The following is a 15156-nucleotide window of genomic DNA, read 5'->3' as shown; positions in this document are numbered from 1 at the left end:
GTCTGAAACAGAAGAAACAAGACCAAAAGGTTGGAAAAATTAGTTCTGTGTTCATACCATCCAACTAGATAATAATCAAGGAAGTCTTTACTAGATGTAAAATACAGAAGGATATTAGTAAGAGAAAGTGGCCATTAGCTTTTTTGCATAGACAGAGGCTTTCATATAGTTCCCAAGGATATGTAATCAGTGAGTATTTCTGGCCCATAGCCCCTTTAATAGGTATTGGTACTTTTAAAATCTTTTGCCATTTTATTTCACCATAATTTGCTGTCATGATACTCCATGTTCTAGGTAACACTGTCAATGCGTTTTCCTGGCGGGGGTTGTGGGAAGGGGGAGTCGACATCATTTGAACAATACAATTGTGTTGAATGTTCTTTGCTATTCTGTTACTATGCAAGTTTTAAGTGACAGACATAGCATATGTGTTTGCATGCAGGCTAATGAAATCCTAGACCTAAACCAAACAGAAGAAGGATCCAAATTTCTAGTAGAGTAGAGAAGTAAGGGATCAAGAGGTTTTCTGTGATTAAACTTGGCTTGGCTTCCTCAGGTAAACTGAGGGAAAGCTCTGAGTAGTTGTTTTCTCTGTAATCATAAAAATATAAAAAATGGACTGGAAATCGGTTATTTCAATCTCTGGACAAAATGACATTACTGGTACATTTAATTGGACAGTTATTTTGTAATGTTCTATGGTGTGGTTCCTGTATGCTACTGGAGTATTGCTGGAGGAAGCTTAAGTGGAAGCACATTTAACAGCAGTAAAATACAGTTTTTGCATTCATGTTCGTCAAAGACCTAGCCTGTCTTATGGAAATGTGGCTGATTTATAGAATAACTTATTTCTATAGGAAAATAACTTGCTTGGCTCATTGGAGCTGTCAGGACTCAAGCAGTTCAGTGTCCAAACATTTTTACTTCAAACACAAGATCAGTTCTTGTAGAAAATAATTTATTTACTCTAGTATGTAAGCTTAGTTTTAGCCACACAATCTTGTATCTTTCATGAAAACAAACAAACAAACTGCATGCATGTTTTCAAGTGTTTTGTTGACCTTGGATGTAAACACAGGGTTTTCATTGCATTTTGGGTTTGCAGATAGTCCTGTGAGAATGAATAAATACTTCTAGAAGTACGTATAGATGCGTTTGCATTTTTTGAAAATTGTTATCATGAATATAATCTAGCACTTTGTAAAATATGTGGAAAGTGCTTGTCAAGACTTCCATGAGAAAAGCAATTTACCAATAAAGGTGAGAAAATACAAAATGAAATGGGAAATAGACAGGAAAGGTCTCTTCCCTAATTGTCACTATTACTCACTTTAAGTGTGCGCAGGCATGTATCTATGCACACACTGCATAGGCAGAGTGAGCTCCTTATAGGAACTTGGGGCTTCCTTCTTTTTTATTAGCATATTTACTAAAAATAGGAAAAATTTGAAATAACTGAACACATGTGTCTCTGTTTCTCCTACCTCCTCTTGTCCCCCTGAATCTTCAGGTGGTGTTTATTTCCTTCATGTGTGGAAGAGAAAAGAGGAGGCCTTTAAAACAGCTATTGCTTCATTTAGATTCCCGACACCAACAGAGCAAGGAGAAATACTTGATGTAAACCATCACACGAAACGCTCCTTTGCTAGGTCAGGCTAATACTGTATTGATACACATATGGAGAGAGATTTAAAAGCCCAGTCTTCTTATGAATATTTTTCTCCTTACAGTAAATTTTACTCTAAGCTCATGTACTAAAGGTTTCTGAAGAAGATTGTTAAGAATCTGGTTTTAATGGATCCATATTTATGTAAATGCATTGCCAGTCCCCAGGGGAGAAAAAAATAATAGGTGAAACACTGAAACTATCACAAATTTAGCAGTAAGTGTGGGGTTTGGGACAGTTTGCAAGCTTAAAGAGTTGTTTTTCAAGTTTAATTTTACAAATATGAAAACTGGATTCTATCTGCTCAGATCTTGATATGATGGTTTGTGGTGAGATTCCGGAGGTTAACATTTGTAGAAAAACATCAATTCTTGTAAAATTTGTGGTACAATAATGATACAGAAGTACTTAGTGTTGAAATTGGCCACAGATTCCTTGATAATCATTTGTGAACTCATCTTTATAACCTCCTCTCTGGAATTGGGAAATCCTTACAAAAGAGGATACAGAGTTGTGCAGAGGTGTTAAAACATTTTTTAAAACTAGATAGGTACCTTAAGACATGGTAGCACTATGAGGCTTGCATAAGCTAACATAGAAGTATTCTATGCAGTTGCGATCTAGATCCAGATTTCCAGAATCTTATGTCACCAACATAGTCCTTCCTTCTTCTTAATAGAGTTGAGATGCTAGCATCCAAGGGGAGGCCTAAATAGGATGTTGCAGCAAAGAGAAAATATACGTTCTTTTTCAGGTTTGTTTACATTTCTGCTGTCCTCTTAACCTTATATCTTCATGTCATAGCCAAGTCTGATTGTGGACTCGTGTTGGTCCTGCAGATAAGTATTATGCCTTTTGGCCAGCTGATCAATTGCCAGTTGGCTAAAAGCCTACTTGCCTTTCCCTTCAAAAGGTAAAAGGTATAAACAGCAAATTACAGAAGCTGTGCTAATGTTACAAATATAGTTAGAAAAAAACACCAACAAAACAAAAACCCAAACAACCCCCACACACACACCTCCCCCATCTTGCATGAAAACAAACCCCACTTGTATGAGGACTTAGTGTCTGGACCTTTTCTAAATGAGTAGGAATTCATAATTAAATTTGAGCTTTTAGCTTGTAATCACTTTTTTAAAAAATTTGAAATTTGATTGTATCTCTGATGAATTCCTTTAAAAATGTTAGTTCTGGGTCACATTTTTTATTCTCCTACTACTTAATGCAACTTCATATAGAAATAACAAGATAAATAGAAGAAAGTGTCTGTAATACCTCTTTTTTAAAAACCCAGATTTATCAATGCTAATATGTTTTGTTGCTATGAAAACTCAGTTATCAACATTAAACATTTGTTCAGTCATTTGTTTATCAGTGGCAGTTTGTTAGTAGTTATAACTAGAATTCCATCTGCCAGTTAAACTATATTGTAAATTGATGTAGAAATTAGCAGCTCCTGGTTTTTGGGGGTGGGGGGAGGTGTCTTTCCTAATGAATATATGAACTTAATTGCACATAAATGCATCTCTAGAAGATAGTTGAGGGGAATCTCAGGTATACTGCACACAAGTATGCCAATCAGGCGAAAACAGGCACACATTGTGATTATCTCAGTTTTCAAACCTGGAAGAGACAAGAATGTGTTGCTAAATGAGAGAGGCAGTATGTCATGCTCACTGAGATAAAAACAGAAGCTGCCAGACACTTTGGCTTTATTCTGCGGATTCTTTGCTTCAAAACTCTCCTATCTTTTCTTCATGCTTATTCTCCCTCACATTCTCATTCTTTCTCTTTCTCTCATTGCTGTCTCGATCTCTCTCTTATTGTTCTCTCCCTCTTTTCCTGTCTTTGATGCACATACGTTGTCACATTTCATTGACTCTCCCCTCTTCTCTGTTCTTACACTTACGCCTAGTGGTGCTTTAGCCAGAGCTTGCAGCCTCTCAGGCGAGTTTTAGTCATGTGTGAAGCTCAGTTTGATCGAGCGCTCCTTTTCTGCCTTTTCACTCTTGCAAAAGATTAAAAGGTGGCGTCACATCGCTCCCCTGCTCTTTCCCGCAGGAGGGACTTAAAAGGGACAACAAAAACTAATCACTTTCAATAAGCGTTTTCTTGCAAAAAAGGGACTTAGCTGTGCAATTTGAGGCTGGTGGTGAGGATTGGGAAGGCTAGAGGATGCTTCATACTGCTAACAAGGGAAGGAAGCCTTCAACTGAGGCAGGTAAGAAGTGCCTGAATCCGAATGTTTTATGGAGTGGCTTGGTCAGAGCGGTAGATTTTCAGCGTTTTGTAACTGAGGCAAGCAACTGCAGCAAGAGGCAGCATCGGTGTTGTATCAGATTCCTTTTGTTTAAGATGTAAAGTATGTGCTATAAATTGAATTAGAAATGGGTTTGTGAAGATGCTGTATTCACACCGAATGATTGTTTTCCCCCCTTTTCTCTGTGTATCAAAAGAAATCGGAGAACCAGCTTTTATGAAAGCTGGACTTTGCTTAAGGTTAAATTCAGTGCTTAAATCTCGGTATAAGAAAAGCTTTTGAGTCTTAAAACCCTCGAGGAGCTGGGCATTCTGCAATTTGGTTGCAACAGCTGAACTAAAAATTAATTGTACTTATTTACTATTTATTTAGTATGGTAAAATCCAGCATTGAGTTTAGGTTTAGGTGAATATGGTTTGTTTGCCTGGCATTTCATCGGATGAATAGCTATACCCTTTTAGACATACTGTAAAGCCTATTTCGTGTTTATGTTTTGTAAATTGAGATTAAGTAGCATCCTGAATGAAATACGTGACTAAAACTCATAAACTGCATCTGTGTTTAGTAAAGCAATCACCAAATTAGAATAATGGATTTATGTCAGTTGTCAAATGGAGTTAACTCTGAAAGTGCTGTCCACAAGTGCACTTGGATTACAATAAAGGGCTTTCTGTTTAACAGTTATTGAGAGGAGCTAATTTATCAGGCAAAGCCTACGAACTTAAGTCTTGTGATAATATAAAACTATATAGCTGAAAGTGTTTGTGGTTTGGGGAAATATGCCCTGTTATTCTCTATAAAAATACACTGAAGATCTATAGGGATTCCAAAGGCAAAAATAATTTTAATTACTCTTAAAATGTTGCATGGCTGATAAGTGCTTTGTATTCACAACCAGAATATTTAGCTATTGGGACTTCTGTTTCTGATCTTCACTGGTTTTGGTGCCTTTTTTTCTCTCCCTACATTTCTGCACTTCTATTTTACAGTTGTTCTCTGTATGAACAAACTAAGACTCTAAATAGAAGGAAGGGATTCTGAGCAGCAGTGATGCTCTGAATTTCATTGTCAGATGCTCTGAATTTCATTGTCACACTGAAAAGTGAACAAGCAGTCAAGGATAGTTAGACCATTATTAAGTATTTAAAGGAAAACAAATAATATTTCAGTGATCGGAGTTATTTGTAAAAGTAGAGTACTAATTAACTGGCTCTGAAAGCAGAGCTATGAAAAGCTAACTTTATAAGCTGTCATTGAGTAAACATTGTTCGATAGGTAGATTTTAGTGTTGCAGACCTACAAATGAACATACTGCAGATAGAAATTAATATGTTTACTTGAGAACTTTTGTCTTTATGCAAGTTTAGCCTAATGACTCAATCCTGGATGCAGACCTACGAATGCGCAGTGCTATGTACCTTGCAAAATTCAGTGGCAGTGCTTTCTGTGTACATTTGCAGTAGCTGATTTTACAAGATAGGCAGTGACAAGCCACCACACAGCCGAATGGGATCAAGCCCCCAGGGAAGCCTAGTCTCCCATCAGTGTAGAGGGACTTCACGTGTTACTACTTTATCTTCAGTAGTAGTTAATGATACATGTTCATCCTCCTCTAAAGGGACAGATTTTTTTATTTTTTTTTTCTGAGGACTTAAAATCGGACAAAAGAACTTGTACATGTTTCACTGATTTATGGTGGACACTTTTTAACTCTAGTTTTGTTGAACTTGTTTATTATTTGACATTGGAATTAACATTAAACCTCTCACCTTTCAAAATGTTTTTATATGTTCTTCTAAGCTTTTTTAGTGCTTCAGATCTTTTTAAGCACATGTTGGATCAAACTGAAATTAGGAGTAACTTGTCTGACAAAAATGGAAGTCCTGGATGTAATGTGGTATTTTAAATGATATTTTGTGACTTAAATAAAGTGTGTCTAAGTGTAAATGGTAGCTGACTTTTGATATGAATTAGTCATGAAGAATTTGTTCCTTATGAAATGGCAGAAAACTAGAAAGTTGGAGACAAGCTAACTTGATCTGTTTGAGCCCAGAATGCAGGATCTGAATTTCAGATCGTTTGTCTCTCCTTCTGGCATTTGCTAACTCTGCCCTACTAGATGTTAAATGGGTGATTAATAGAAATAGCAGCATTTTACTGATGTTCCAGTAGATGTTGCTGGAGAGCAAAGTAAAGATTACTTCATAGAGGAAAAGAAATGCAGTGGGATTATAAAAACCAAAAGAAAAATCTCATGGCAAATTATTACACAGGCTGTTGGTAGTTTAATAATATGAGATCAATGATTTTTTACATCATCATCCTAGGTTCTATTCAATCTGGAAATCTGTAGAGGTACATGCGCTGGAATGAGGCACATGTAGGGACAACTGTCCTTTTTTAATATTTCTAGTTTTTCTTGCCACTTTTAACATTTTATCACTAGTATTAACATTGTTTCACATACATGTTTTCTCAGAGGAAGGCCTGAAAGAGTGTCCCTAAAACTTTGGGTTTTTAAGATACATTCACAAAATACAAACCTTTAATCATAAATTAAGAAACGAAATGCATGTAGCCTCAGAATTAGAATTCCAGTGCACTGAAGTTGCTTTCCTTTGAGAACAGTAAGAGCTTACTAGATCAACACATAACACAGTTGAAAGCAAAAAACCAGTCTCTTAATTTCTATGTTGTGTTTTTATTTGTACATTTATATTTTTTTTTAGCTATTAACAATTGTGAGTTACCATCTTCTTATGTGCTTAAATTCTGAGAGAAATCCTATGGTATGTCTCAGATCAATAAATTGTAGAATAACTAATGGCAAATGCATGGATGGAAAACTGTGATGTCCTATGCTAAAACTGCTGGTTTATTAATTAATCTGATAAAATGATAAACCAGTCCCAAAGGAATGGAGGATTCTAGTATACAGCCGTTAACTGATGCAATTTCAGGCAACCACTGACCTCTATCTGTGGGAATATTTATTTTTGGAGATGATCATCAACCGTAGCTGATTTAAAATTCAAAACAGTAATGTGTGTTGTGTTATTTTTTTAATCATAGCTTTTCATGTAAAGTAGCATAAGCATGCAAAACTTAGGCTAGTCATAATAAGAATGGGATGGTGGTTTGTACTGTGCTGGTTTGTACCTATTCGTACCTTAAAAAAGAAAAAGCAAGAATTAGTTGAAGACCTTTTAGAGAAGAGATTTCAGTGTTTAGAATTAAATTTACTATGTTTCACTGAATTTTACAATACATAGCCGCATGTCTTTATTTAGTTTACTACTTACTGTAAGAAAATTCCAGTTTCTGCTTATAATTGGGAAAAAATGCAGATAGAAAAATGTGTGACAGATCTTTACAGTCATCTCCCATGTCATTTGCATTGTAGATTATTTATTGTAGTTTGGTTTTAGTATTTTTATGGGGTTTTTCAGATGTGTGTGCCAAAATTTCTGTAACCTGACAAGCTTTAGGTTGATGGGTTTTTTCCATACAAATTTGCTGTTGCCAGTAGGGGTTTTCCTTAATGTTCTGCTGCTTTAATTTATTGTTGAATTTGTGCATGCATACAACGGTGTACATACTAAGGTAATTTCTTAACCTTCAGAAAGCTGTTCGCATACTTTATATATGCGGAAGAAGTGAAATCTTCCAGTGTTTCATGAGTATGGTTTAGAAACATCAATGCTATATATATTTATTGAATAGTCATGTGTAGTATTTTTGCGTGTTTTTTTCTCAAGCTTAGAATTTTCTAGGGCTTTAGAGACAATTTGTGATTGATATCAAACACTGCGCATCTCAGCTGGGCATGGCCAAAAGTTCATGAGTGCTTTTACATTTTTACAGTTCTGTGTTATTCAGAAAAATAAACCAGACTGTAACCAGTGAGAGAATATTACCAGAACTATGTTCTTGTACCTTCCCTACTTCAGTTTACTTTCAGACTTGTCAGTTCAATGAAATGGTACGTAATTTAGTTTAAAAGATCGTAATATGTCATCAGTTTCTAAAGAGAATTCCCTGTTGAAAACATTGGCAAATTCAGTTTAAAGGCTTATGACACAATATAGCCCTAAGGAATAAACTTTTATCTTTGTATTTCTCAGTTCTCAAAGTCATGAAGAGAAAAGCCAGCATACTTGTATAGTGGAATTCTATTTATGAGTACACGATGAAAAGCTCAGAATAGCTGAATAGGGTGGATAATTCTGGCCACATTTGAGTCTAGTGCCACATTTCTCGGTAGCAGCAATATTGTATTTTGCAGTTTGTCTATGGATGCTTATGTATAAACACCCAAATCTGAATCTATGTATTTTAATTTAAGCCCATTTCAAATTTAAAAATACATACCTAGTCTCATAGTATTGGAATGCAGGAAGAATGGATGTCTAGGAGTTTGCAATAAGTTACTGAAATACAGAGCTATGATGTGTACATAGGAAAATGTACTGCAGGTAATAGTAATTTAATTACTTATTTGGGAAGTTTGTTTCAAATGCATCTGTATAATTCCTCCATCACTGTGATAGTTTCATTAAAATTTTATGTAAGTTGAATAAAAATAATTAAATAGAGATACGTTTGGCAATGAAATGATCTTAAGGATATTGCTTCTGAAGGAAAAGACATGAATGTTTACATTTTCCTCACTTATGCTCAAGTAACGCCTGAGTAACTTGAAATAGTGGATGTAAGTTCTCTTTTAGGTGTATTGTGTAAAATATATTTAACTAACACAGTTCTTACTCTGTGTGTGTAATTTTTGAAAGATACAGAGTTCAGTTGCTATTTATAGTTTATATTGATTTAATAAAATTCAACCTGTACCTTATAGCTGATTCCAAATCAAATAAAACTTGCATTCTGTTATCATGTGCAATATAACAGTGAAAAATGTTGCATTAAAAAGCTTTATCCCCCTACCCCCCAAATTAAAAAAAAAAAAAAAGCTAAGAAGCTTTTTAGCTAAAGCTTTTTGAAGTAGGACATTTTTTTTTCAGGTCATCCTCCTAAACTCATCTTTGTGAGATTCCAGAGGATGAAGTCATGTGAAAGTACCCTATGAGTGGTCCTTCTCTATAAAACAGCAGTATTAGAAAACCCCTTGTATATTTTCAGGGCATTTTGATATGAAACTTAATAGAAAGTTTTTTCAGTTGGAAAATATTCCTTTAAAATTTTACATGTTAATTTTATATATATTTGTGGCAATATAAAAAAAAAATAATTTGGTTTTTATTATACTTGACCACACAGTATTGCCAAGTAATGGCTCATAACGATGTCAGTTATGCTAACATTGTTATGGAGGAACATAGTCTTTTCTGTTTCCCTCATTTCTCTTTATTATTGGATTAATGTCTATTCTGAATAGGTTTTAGTTGACAAATTCAACTCCTTCAGCCCTTTCTGTTTGGTCTAAATGTCAAACCCAACACAGGCTTTTGTACAGTTTTTTCCTTAGCAGCAAAATGGAGACAAGGAAGCTACTGCAAGATGTTATCATTTGTTGGGGGGAAGAAGTGTCGATACAGAATTGTGAGACTTGTCTTTTCCTATATACAACAATGCCTATTTTTCAGTAACCAGGAGCTTCTGTGGTGCTTCATCCCTGACAGGTGTTCATGCTTAAATGAAACCTGGATTATCTCAATATTTATAATAGTATTCATACTTGTAGCTTTATTTTGTACATAACAGGTAAAGGTTATGGTGTGTTTATGTTGGAAGGACAGAGAGGAAAGGGAAAAAATAGCAAGAGATTTTTCATATCTAGAAAACAGGAAACAAAATGTTTCTAAGAACAATTTGTGATTAGAGTAAAAACTGTAACATCAAATGCTGCATACAGGTTTCTCTAAAAGTCTATTTTGACAAGGCTCTAGTATGTGTACATGCACATAAATAATGTATATGTGCTATACATATATACATACAGTCTCTAGAGGTCAGTAGAATGTAAGGAATGGGCAGATGTTCAGATTTCTAATAAGAGATTTAGAGATGCAGCATATCAGTTGTTGCCACCTAGAAAAGATGAATATGTTTCTAATGAAATTTGGAAGTGAAGTAATTAATCAGAGTTAACAAAGAGCTGACTGAAAGAGAATCATGTCTGTCTTGTTGCGGAAATGAGTCTAAATTATTTGTTTTGAGCAAATTCCTGATAAATGCTCATTTACGTTCTAGGAAACTTGACAGAAATCCAAAACCATGATTATTGTACTATAGTTCATTATATTGCATCTCCTTATGACCTTTTTGAGAGGATTTTTTAGAATGATTGAAATAAAAATTAAATGGTCTTTTGAGACAGCGTATGTCAAATGCTAAGCAAATCAGGACTACAGTGCAGGCAACACATTTTTTCTTTTCATGTTTGCCCAGTTAGCCTTATCCAGCCTTAACAAATTAATTGTTTTATCCTTGTTCACCACCTTCTAAAATGAAATCTTCTGAATGAACCAATCACTTATGGTTGAAGGTTCTATTTTCTGTTTTGATAGTTTCTTATTACAAGCTGCAAGTTTGTTGGGGTTTTTTTTAATATTCCATGACTTGTTTTGTTTTCTGAGAAACTAAGCAGATGTAGAGCTTTTATCTCTGAAGGTGTTGATGCAAATTCTAATTTATGCTGCAAGTGAGAAGTTGAGTTTTGTGTTGCTAGTGGTGTTTTATAGATCTAAAATCAAAATTTAAAACAACTATAATTCTGTGCTAAAGAATCGTTGAGAAAAGTAGGAAAGGGTGTTGAAGTGCGAGTTTAACACTGACATGGTCATTTCAAGATCTGCATTAAAGCAGCCAAGCCAGGGGTGGGGGGGGTTAACTTATTTTTTATTTGTTTGATCCACAATTATTGTGGTTTTGGTAGAGAATTTTGAATTACATTTTGAAAGAAACCAGCTTAGGCTGTTCTAAACAATAAAAGTATGTGAGCTAGCTGAGTGGAAAAGTAGATGTTTTAATAGGTTTACTGATTCTGGAATGTACACAAGTACATTGTGGTTTTTTCCATCCTTTCTGGAGGAGAATGATAAACTGGCTCATTACATTATGAAACTGATTATTTTGGTCAAGATCAGACTGAAAACGTATCGAAATCAAAGTCCACTGTGAAACACAGTAGTGAACACAGTAATAATAAGATTTATTAATCTGATGGCATTCGGCTAGCAAGAGTTATGTGCCAATTCACAGAGGTGATTCCATGATGGCACCTGCTGGCCCTGTTTGGTTTCTGTCAGATTATGGTTTTTTATTTCTTTGTTTTCACTAACATATTTTTCCTCATCTTTGTAAGAAACATCTGAAAAGAAAACAAAACAATTCTAAAACTTACTCATAATCACCAAGCATTAATTCACCAATCACTGATGAAATGCTTTTCATCTTTAGTCCAGAAATAAAACACAGTAGTTCTTAAAAAGTGGAACTGGGTAGTATGTAATCATAGCACACGAATTATTGTTCAGTTTGGTGGGTGATTGTGATGCAGCATAAGTCCTTTTAAGGTATACCTGCATGGGAAAATGTGCTAATGTAGCTTTAGTATTCTCTTTACACCACTGTGGTTACACATGGATTCTAGTAACTTTGAAGATGCTTGCAGTTGCTTCCTAACCACACTATCTAGACTCAAACAAAAAAAATTAAAAAAAAAATAAATAATTGGATTCTAGAGTCAGGCTGTGTTAGTGACACACATATACTGATGTGTAAACAATGTAGTTAGGCCTTTAAATTTATCCATGTATACAGGTCCTTAGAAATTGTTGGTTTATATGCTGTCTGTTTTTCTCTTCAAAGAGGGTATCATGTGGCATTTGATATCTTTCTTCTGTTCATGTTATAGTTATATTTTGTATTGTAAAATATTTATAGGATAGATTCCTATCCTAGAATTAGTTAGGTCATCAATTCCCTTTTTGCTTGGCTTCTAGTTATTTCTGTTATTTTGCCTGGAAGCTATTCTTCAAAAATATCTGTGATGTCCCTAGATACTCTGGAAGGCATCTTTCAAAGTAGTGTATGGGACTTCTTTTAATAATGAGATAAACAGAGTTGTTTCAGGAATCATTCTGGTTTTCTTCCCCCACTGTTCTTTGAGTGTACTGAAAACTTTCATTTTAGATGTGACAAAGCAAAGAAGATATGGAAGTGGAGCTCAAATTTATCTCCTTTTGGAGGAGTGGTAACACTATCAACTCTAAATCTTATTTAAGTATATCCTTTTAACATAAACTGCAGAGGTAAAAAAAGACATACTTCATTATTTAATATGTTCTGATAAATATGCATGGTTCTTACTGAAGTCTGGTGCTCTCCACATAAACAATACAGAAGAGTTTGAAGATCAGCCTGGTGTTGGAGTGAAGTTGCAAAATCTGAATATATGAAAACATCATCTCAGAAAAGAAGATTGGATAATGTGTCTGCATGAAAGAGGTCTAGCTGCAATGTCTTTGCACAACTAAACAACTGTTGCTGATTCTCCATTTCTTGGGTTCCTAGTGACAGACATGCTGAGATGGGATGCTGCCGAGAAGGCAGAAGACTTATGGAAAAGCCTGTGTCTTCAGTCCGTTGCAGAGAAATGTAGTCAATTTGGCATTCCTATTCGTGCCTCCTTAGTATTTTTCAGGGAGTTGGCAAAGTTTGTTTTAGTAAGCTGGTAAGTCCCCACTCAAAAGAAGTACCTCACTGAAGTATGGGACAAGATGACATTTTTAGAAAGCAAGCTAGGCTAAACTCAGTTTCCCTTGGACACTCTGCTGGATTCTGAGAGAGGTACTTATAAGGCAATTGATATCTGGAGAACCACTGTCTTGTGGAATACCTGCTTATTTTCTATTTTAAGACAAAGAAACGAGTATGGACCCTCAGAATTTCATATTGTGACTGTTAATACAGAGTTATTCAGTGTTATTAATTTAATGAAATTAATGCTGAAGGGCCTGATCTCAGAGTTTATCTGTATAACATTGAAGACCAAGTGAAGCTGATATAAGCGAAAGCGAAATATTACCTCTGTAAATGGATATTTATTAAAGTTCAAAAATGTGGCAAAGTTGTCAGAGCTATTGAAAATAAATGGTGAATAACCAGTTTCCTCAGCCTGAAATTACTGTAGGCTTTTGGTTTTAGTTGTTTTATGTCTGTATATTTGCTTACCTGTCATTGTGTTTATGTGATTATGAGCTCTCAGGCACTACATGATTATACTATATTGGCAGTGATCCATATTTTTAGATACAGTGTCTCTTGTCTACCTCACTGAGAACTGAACAAATGTTTGTAGGAGCAAAACTGAGTCTCAGAATTATCACTTCTAAAAAGTGCACCTGTTTTCATTGGGAGGTTTTTTTTCTTCCATCAGAAATGTAAACAAAAGAACAGTGGAATGGGGAGGTTTAGATCTAGCAGCACTTTTGGTAGGTATCTAAATGAGGCATATTCTTGGTTTTGGGAGTAAGATTTGATTCAGGAGTAAGGAGTGGTTTGGCTCTTCTGTAGATTGTTCTTTATGAAGTTACATAGTCAGTTACACAAGAGAAAGGGGAATAATTGGGTACAGGAAAAATATAAACAATAAGATTCTGTCTTAAAATGACTGAAAAAAATATTCAGGACGTTCACCTTCCAAAAATATGTAAACTAGTGGTTTTTAAAGAACAGTTAAGGTACCAGTAGGCAGAGTAAGTATGTATTTTACACCCTCCACTTCAAGACACAGTGTTGGAGAATGATGAGTTCTTTTGAATCTACAGCCTAGTAGATAATCCCTTTATAGGTAATCATAATATTAATAAATTGTGTGATTATCTGTGATTGTGCAGAACTTAATTTCATGAGTCAAATGGTCTCTTACAGTTCTGTGTTCACTGTTTTATTTCATTGTGCCAAGAAGTGTATGCTTTTAAAACAGGATAAAAGTACTCACCTTCTAAAACAAACACCACAGAACTCTGAGAGAATTATGTGCAAACTTGAGTAACCATGGCATTTGGATATAAAGAAATCTGAAATGACAGTAATAACCAGTATCACTGTAAAATTACAAATTATTTCAATTTAAGTGGTTTCACTTTTCTACACACATTTTAAAGTCTGTCACTATAAGCTGCTGACTTCATCGCGAATGCATTCTGCAGTCTTGACAGTTGTTGTGGATTTGTTAATACTAAATCAGTAATTGTTGGCTTTGAAGAGGGATCCAGCATCTTCAGCAAGAGCTTATTAAACTGTAAAATATGGATTGCCTTTACCCTAATGGCCTCTGAATCTTATTACCATCCCATTAGAGAGTGTGGGATTTTAGTAATTCTGTTGTGGTTTCCAGTGGGCAGCGAGTACAATGGGGAAGGGCAGGGGTTAATGCAATTCACCTCCTGTAATAGTGTAACAGTGAGTCCTTTATCATTCAATGGGAGTCTTTTCCATAAGGGAGGGAGAGTGGCTTCAACCAGAACTGCCCCCCACCCCCAAAAATACCTCCAAAAAACCCTTGAGGCTTCCTTCATTACCTCCACTTTGTAAACAGAATAGAAATTAATAAGTTGATAAATAAGCAATTGCCAAGTAGGCTGCGGTCTAGAAGGGGTTTCAATTGCTATCATTATGCCAAGAGGTATATTGAAATACCTCTTCAGTCAAGATCATTATATTTTTAATTACATTGATACTGTAATATTCTGATTGGTTTTCAAAAACATGAAAGCACCTTATTCCTTTCCTCATAAATGTACAGTGTGAAAAATGTAAACCAAAATGTAAGGCAAACAAGAGGAAAACAAGTTGTGTAAGTGGTAAGAGTGAAACTTTTGTACGTGAAATGATGGTTGCTTATTTTGATCTATAATAAACTGCCTCCAGTGATAGTACATTTTACTACAGGAATAATTTCTTAAAAATCACATAGAAAGGAATGTGAAGCATTAATAGTTATTAGGTGAGGGTAGAAAAAGTCATGTCTAGAGGTTCTGTCTGCTTTCAGTAATGAATGAGGCCAATATGTTAACTTTTCAGCACCTGGTATGATGGGGGTTTTTTAAGTGCTTCATGGAGATTTATTTGACAGCTAAATTCCAGATGCTAGAGGCAACTTGCTTCTGATTTCAGAACAGGATCAAAAAGGGGAAGATTTCGAACAGATATTGCAAGAAAAGTTGAGAGGGACTTGTCAGTCTAACTTTTCAGATAAACAAGA

General features: G+C 35.0%; 1 protein-coding gene across 15 annotated transcripts in view; it reads left to right on the top strand.

The window, feature by feature from the left end:
* Window positions 1-15156, top strand: part of TENM2 (teneurin transmembrane protein 2) — an 808680-nt gene that overhangs the window by 435713 nt on the left and 357811 nt on the right. The window contains exon 1 of one of the 15 annotated variants that reach the window (XM_074916406.1): window positions 3802-3887. The exons of 13 other annotated variants lie outside the window; for them this stretch is intronic. In XM_074916406.1, the coding sequence (XP_074772507.1) occupies window positions 3842-3887 (46 nt within the window). In that variant the 5' untranslated portion in view covers window positions 3802-3841. Of the gene's footprint in view, window positions 1-3801; window positions 3888-15156 lie in introns of those variants that run through there. One more of the 15 variants, XM_074916404.1, reaches the window with a different exon arrangement.

This window comes from Athene noctua, chromosome 12, assembly GCF_965140245.1.
Source record: "Athene noctua chromosome 12, bAthNoc1.hap1.1, whole genome shotgun sequence".
Classification (NCBI taxonomy): Eukaryota; Metazoa; Chordata; class Aves; order Strigiformes; family Strigidae; genus Athene; species Athene noctua.
Note: the sequence above shows the minus strand (reverse complement) of the source record. Positions and strands in the feature narration are given on the sequence as shown.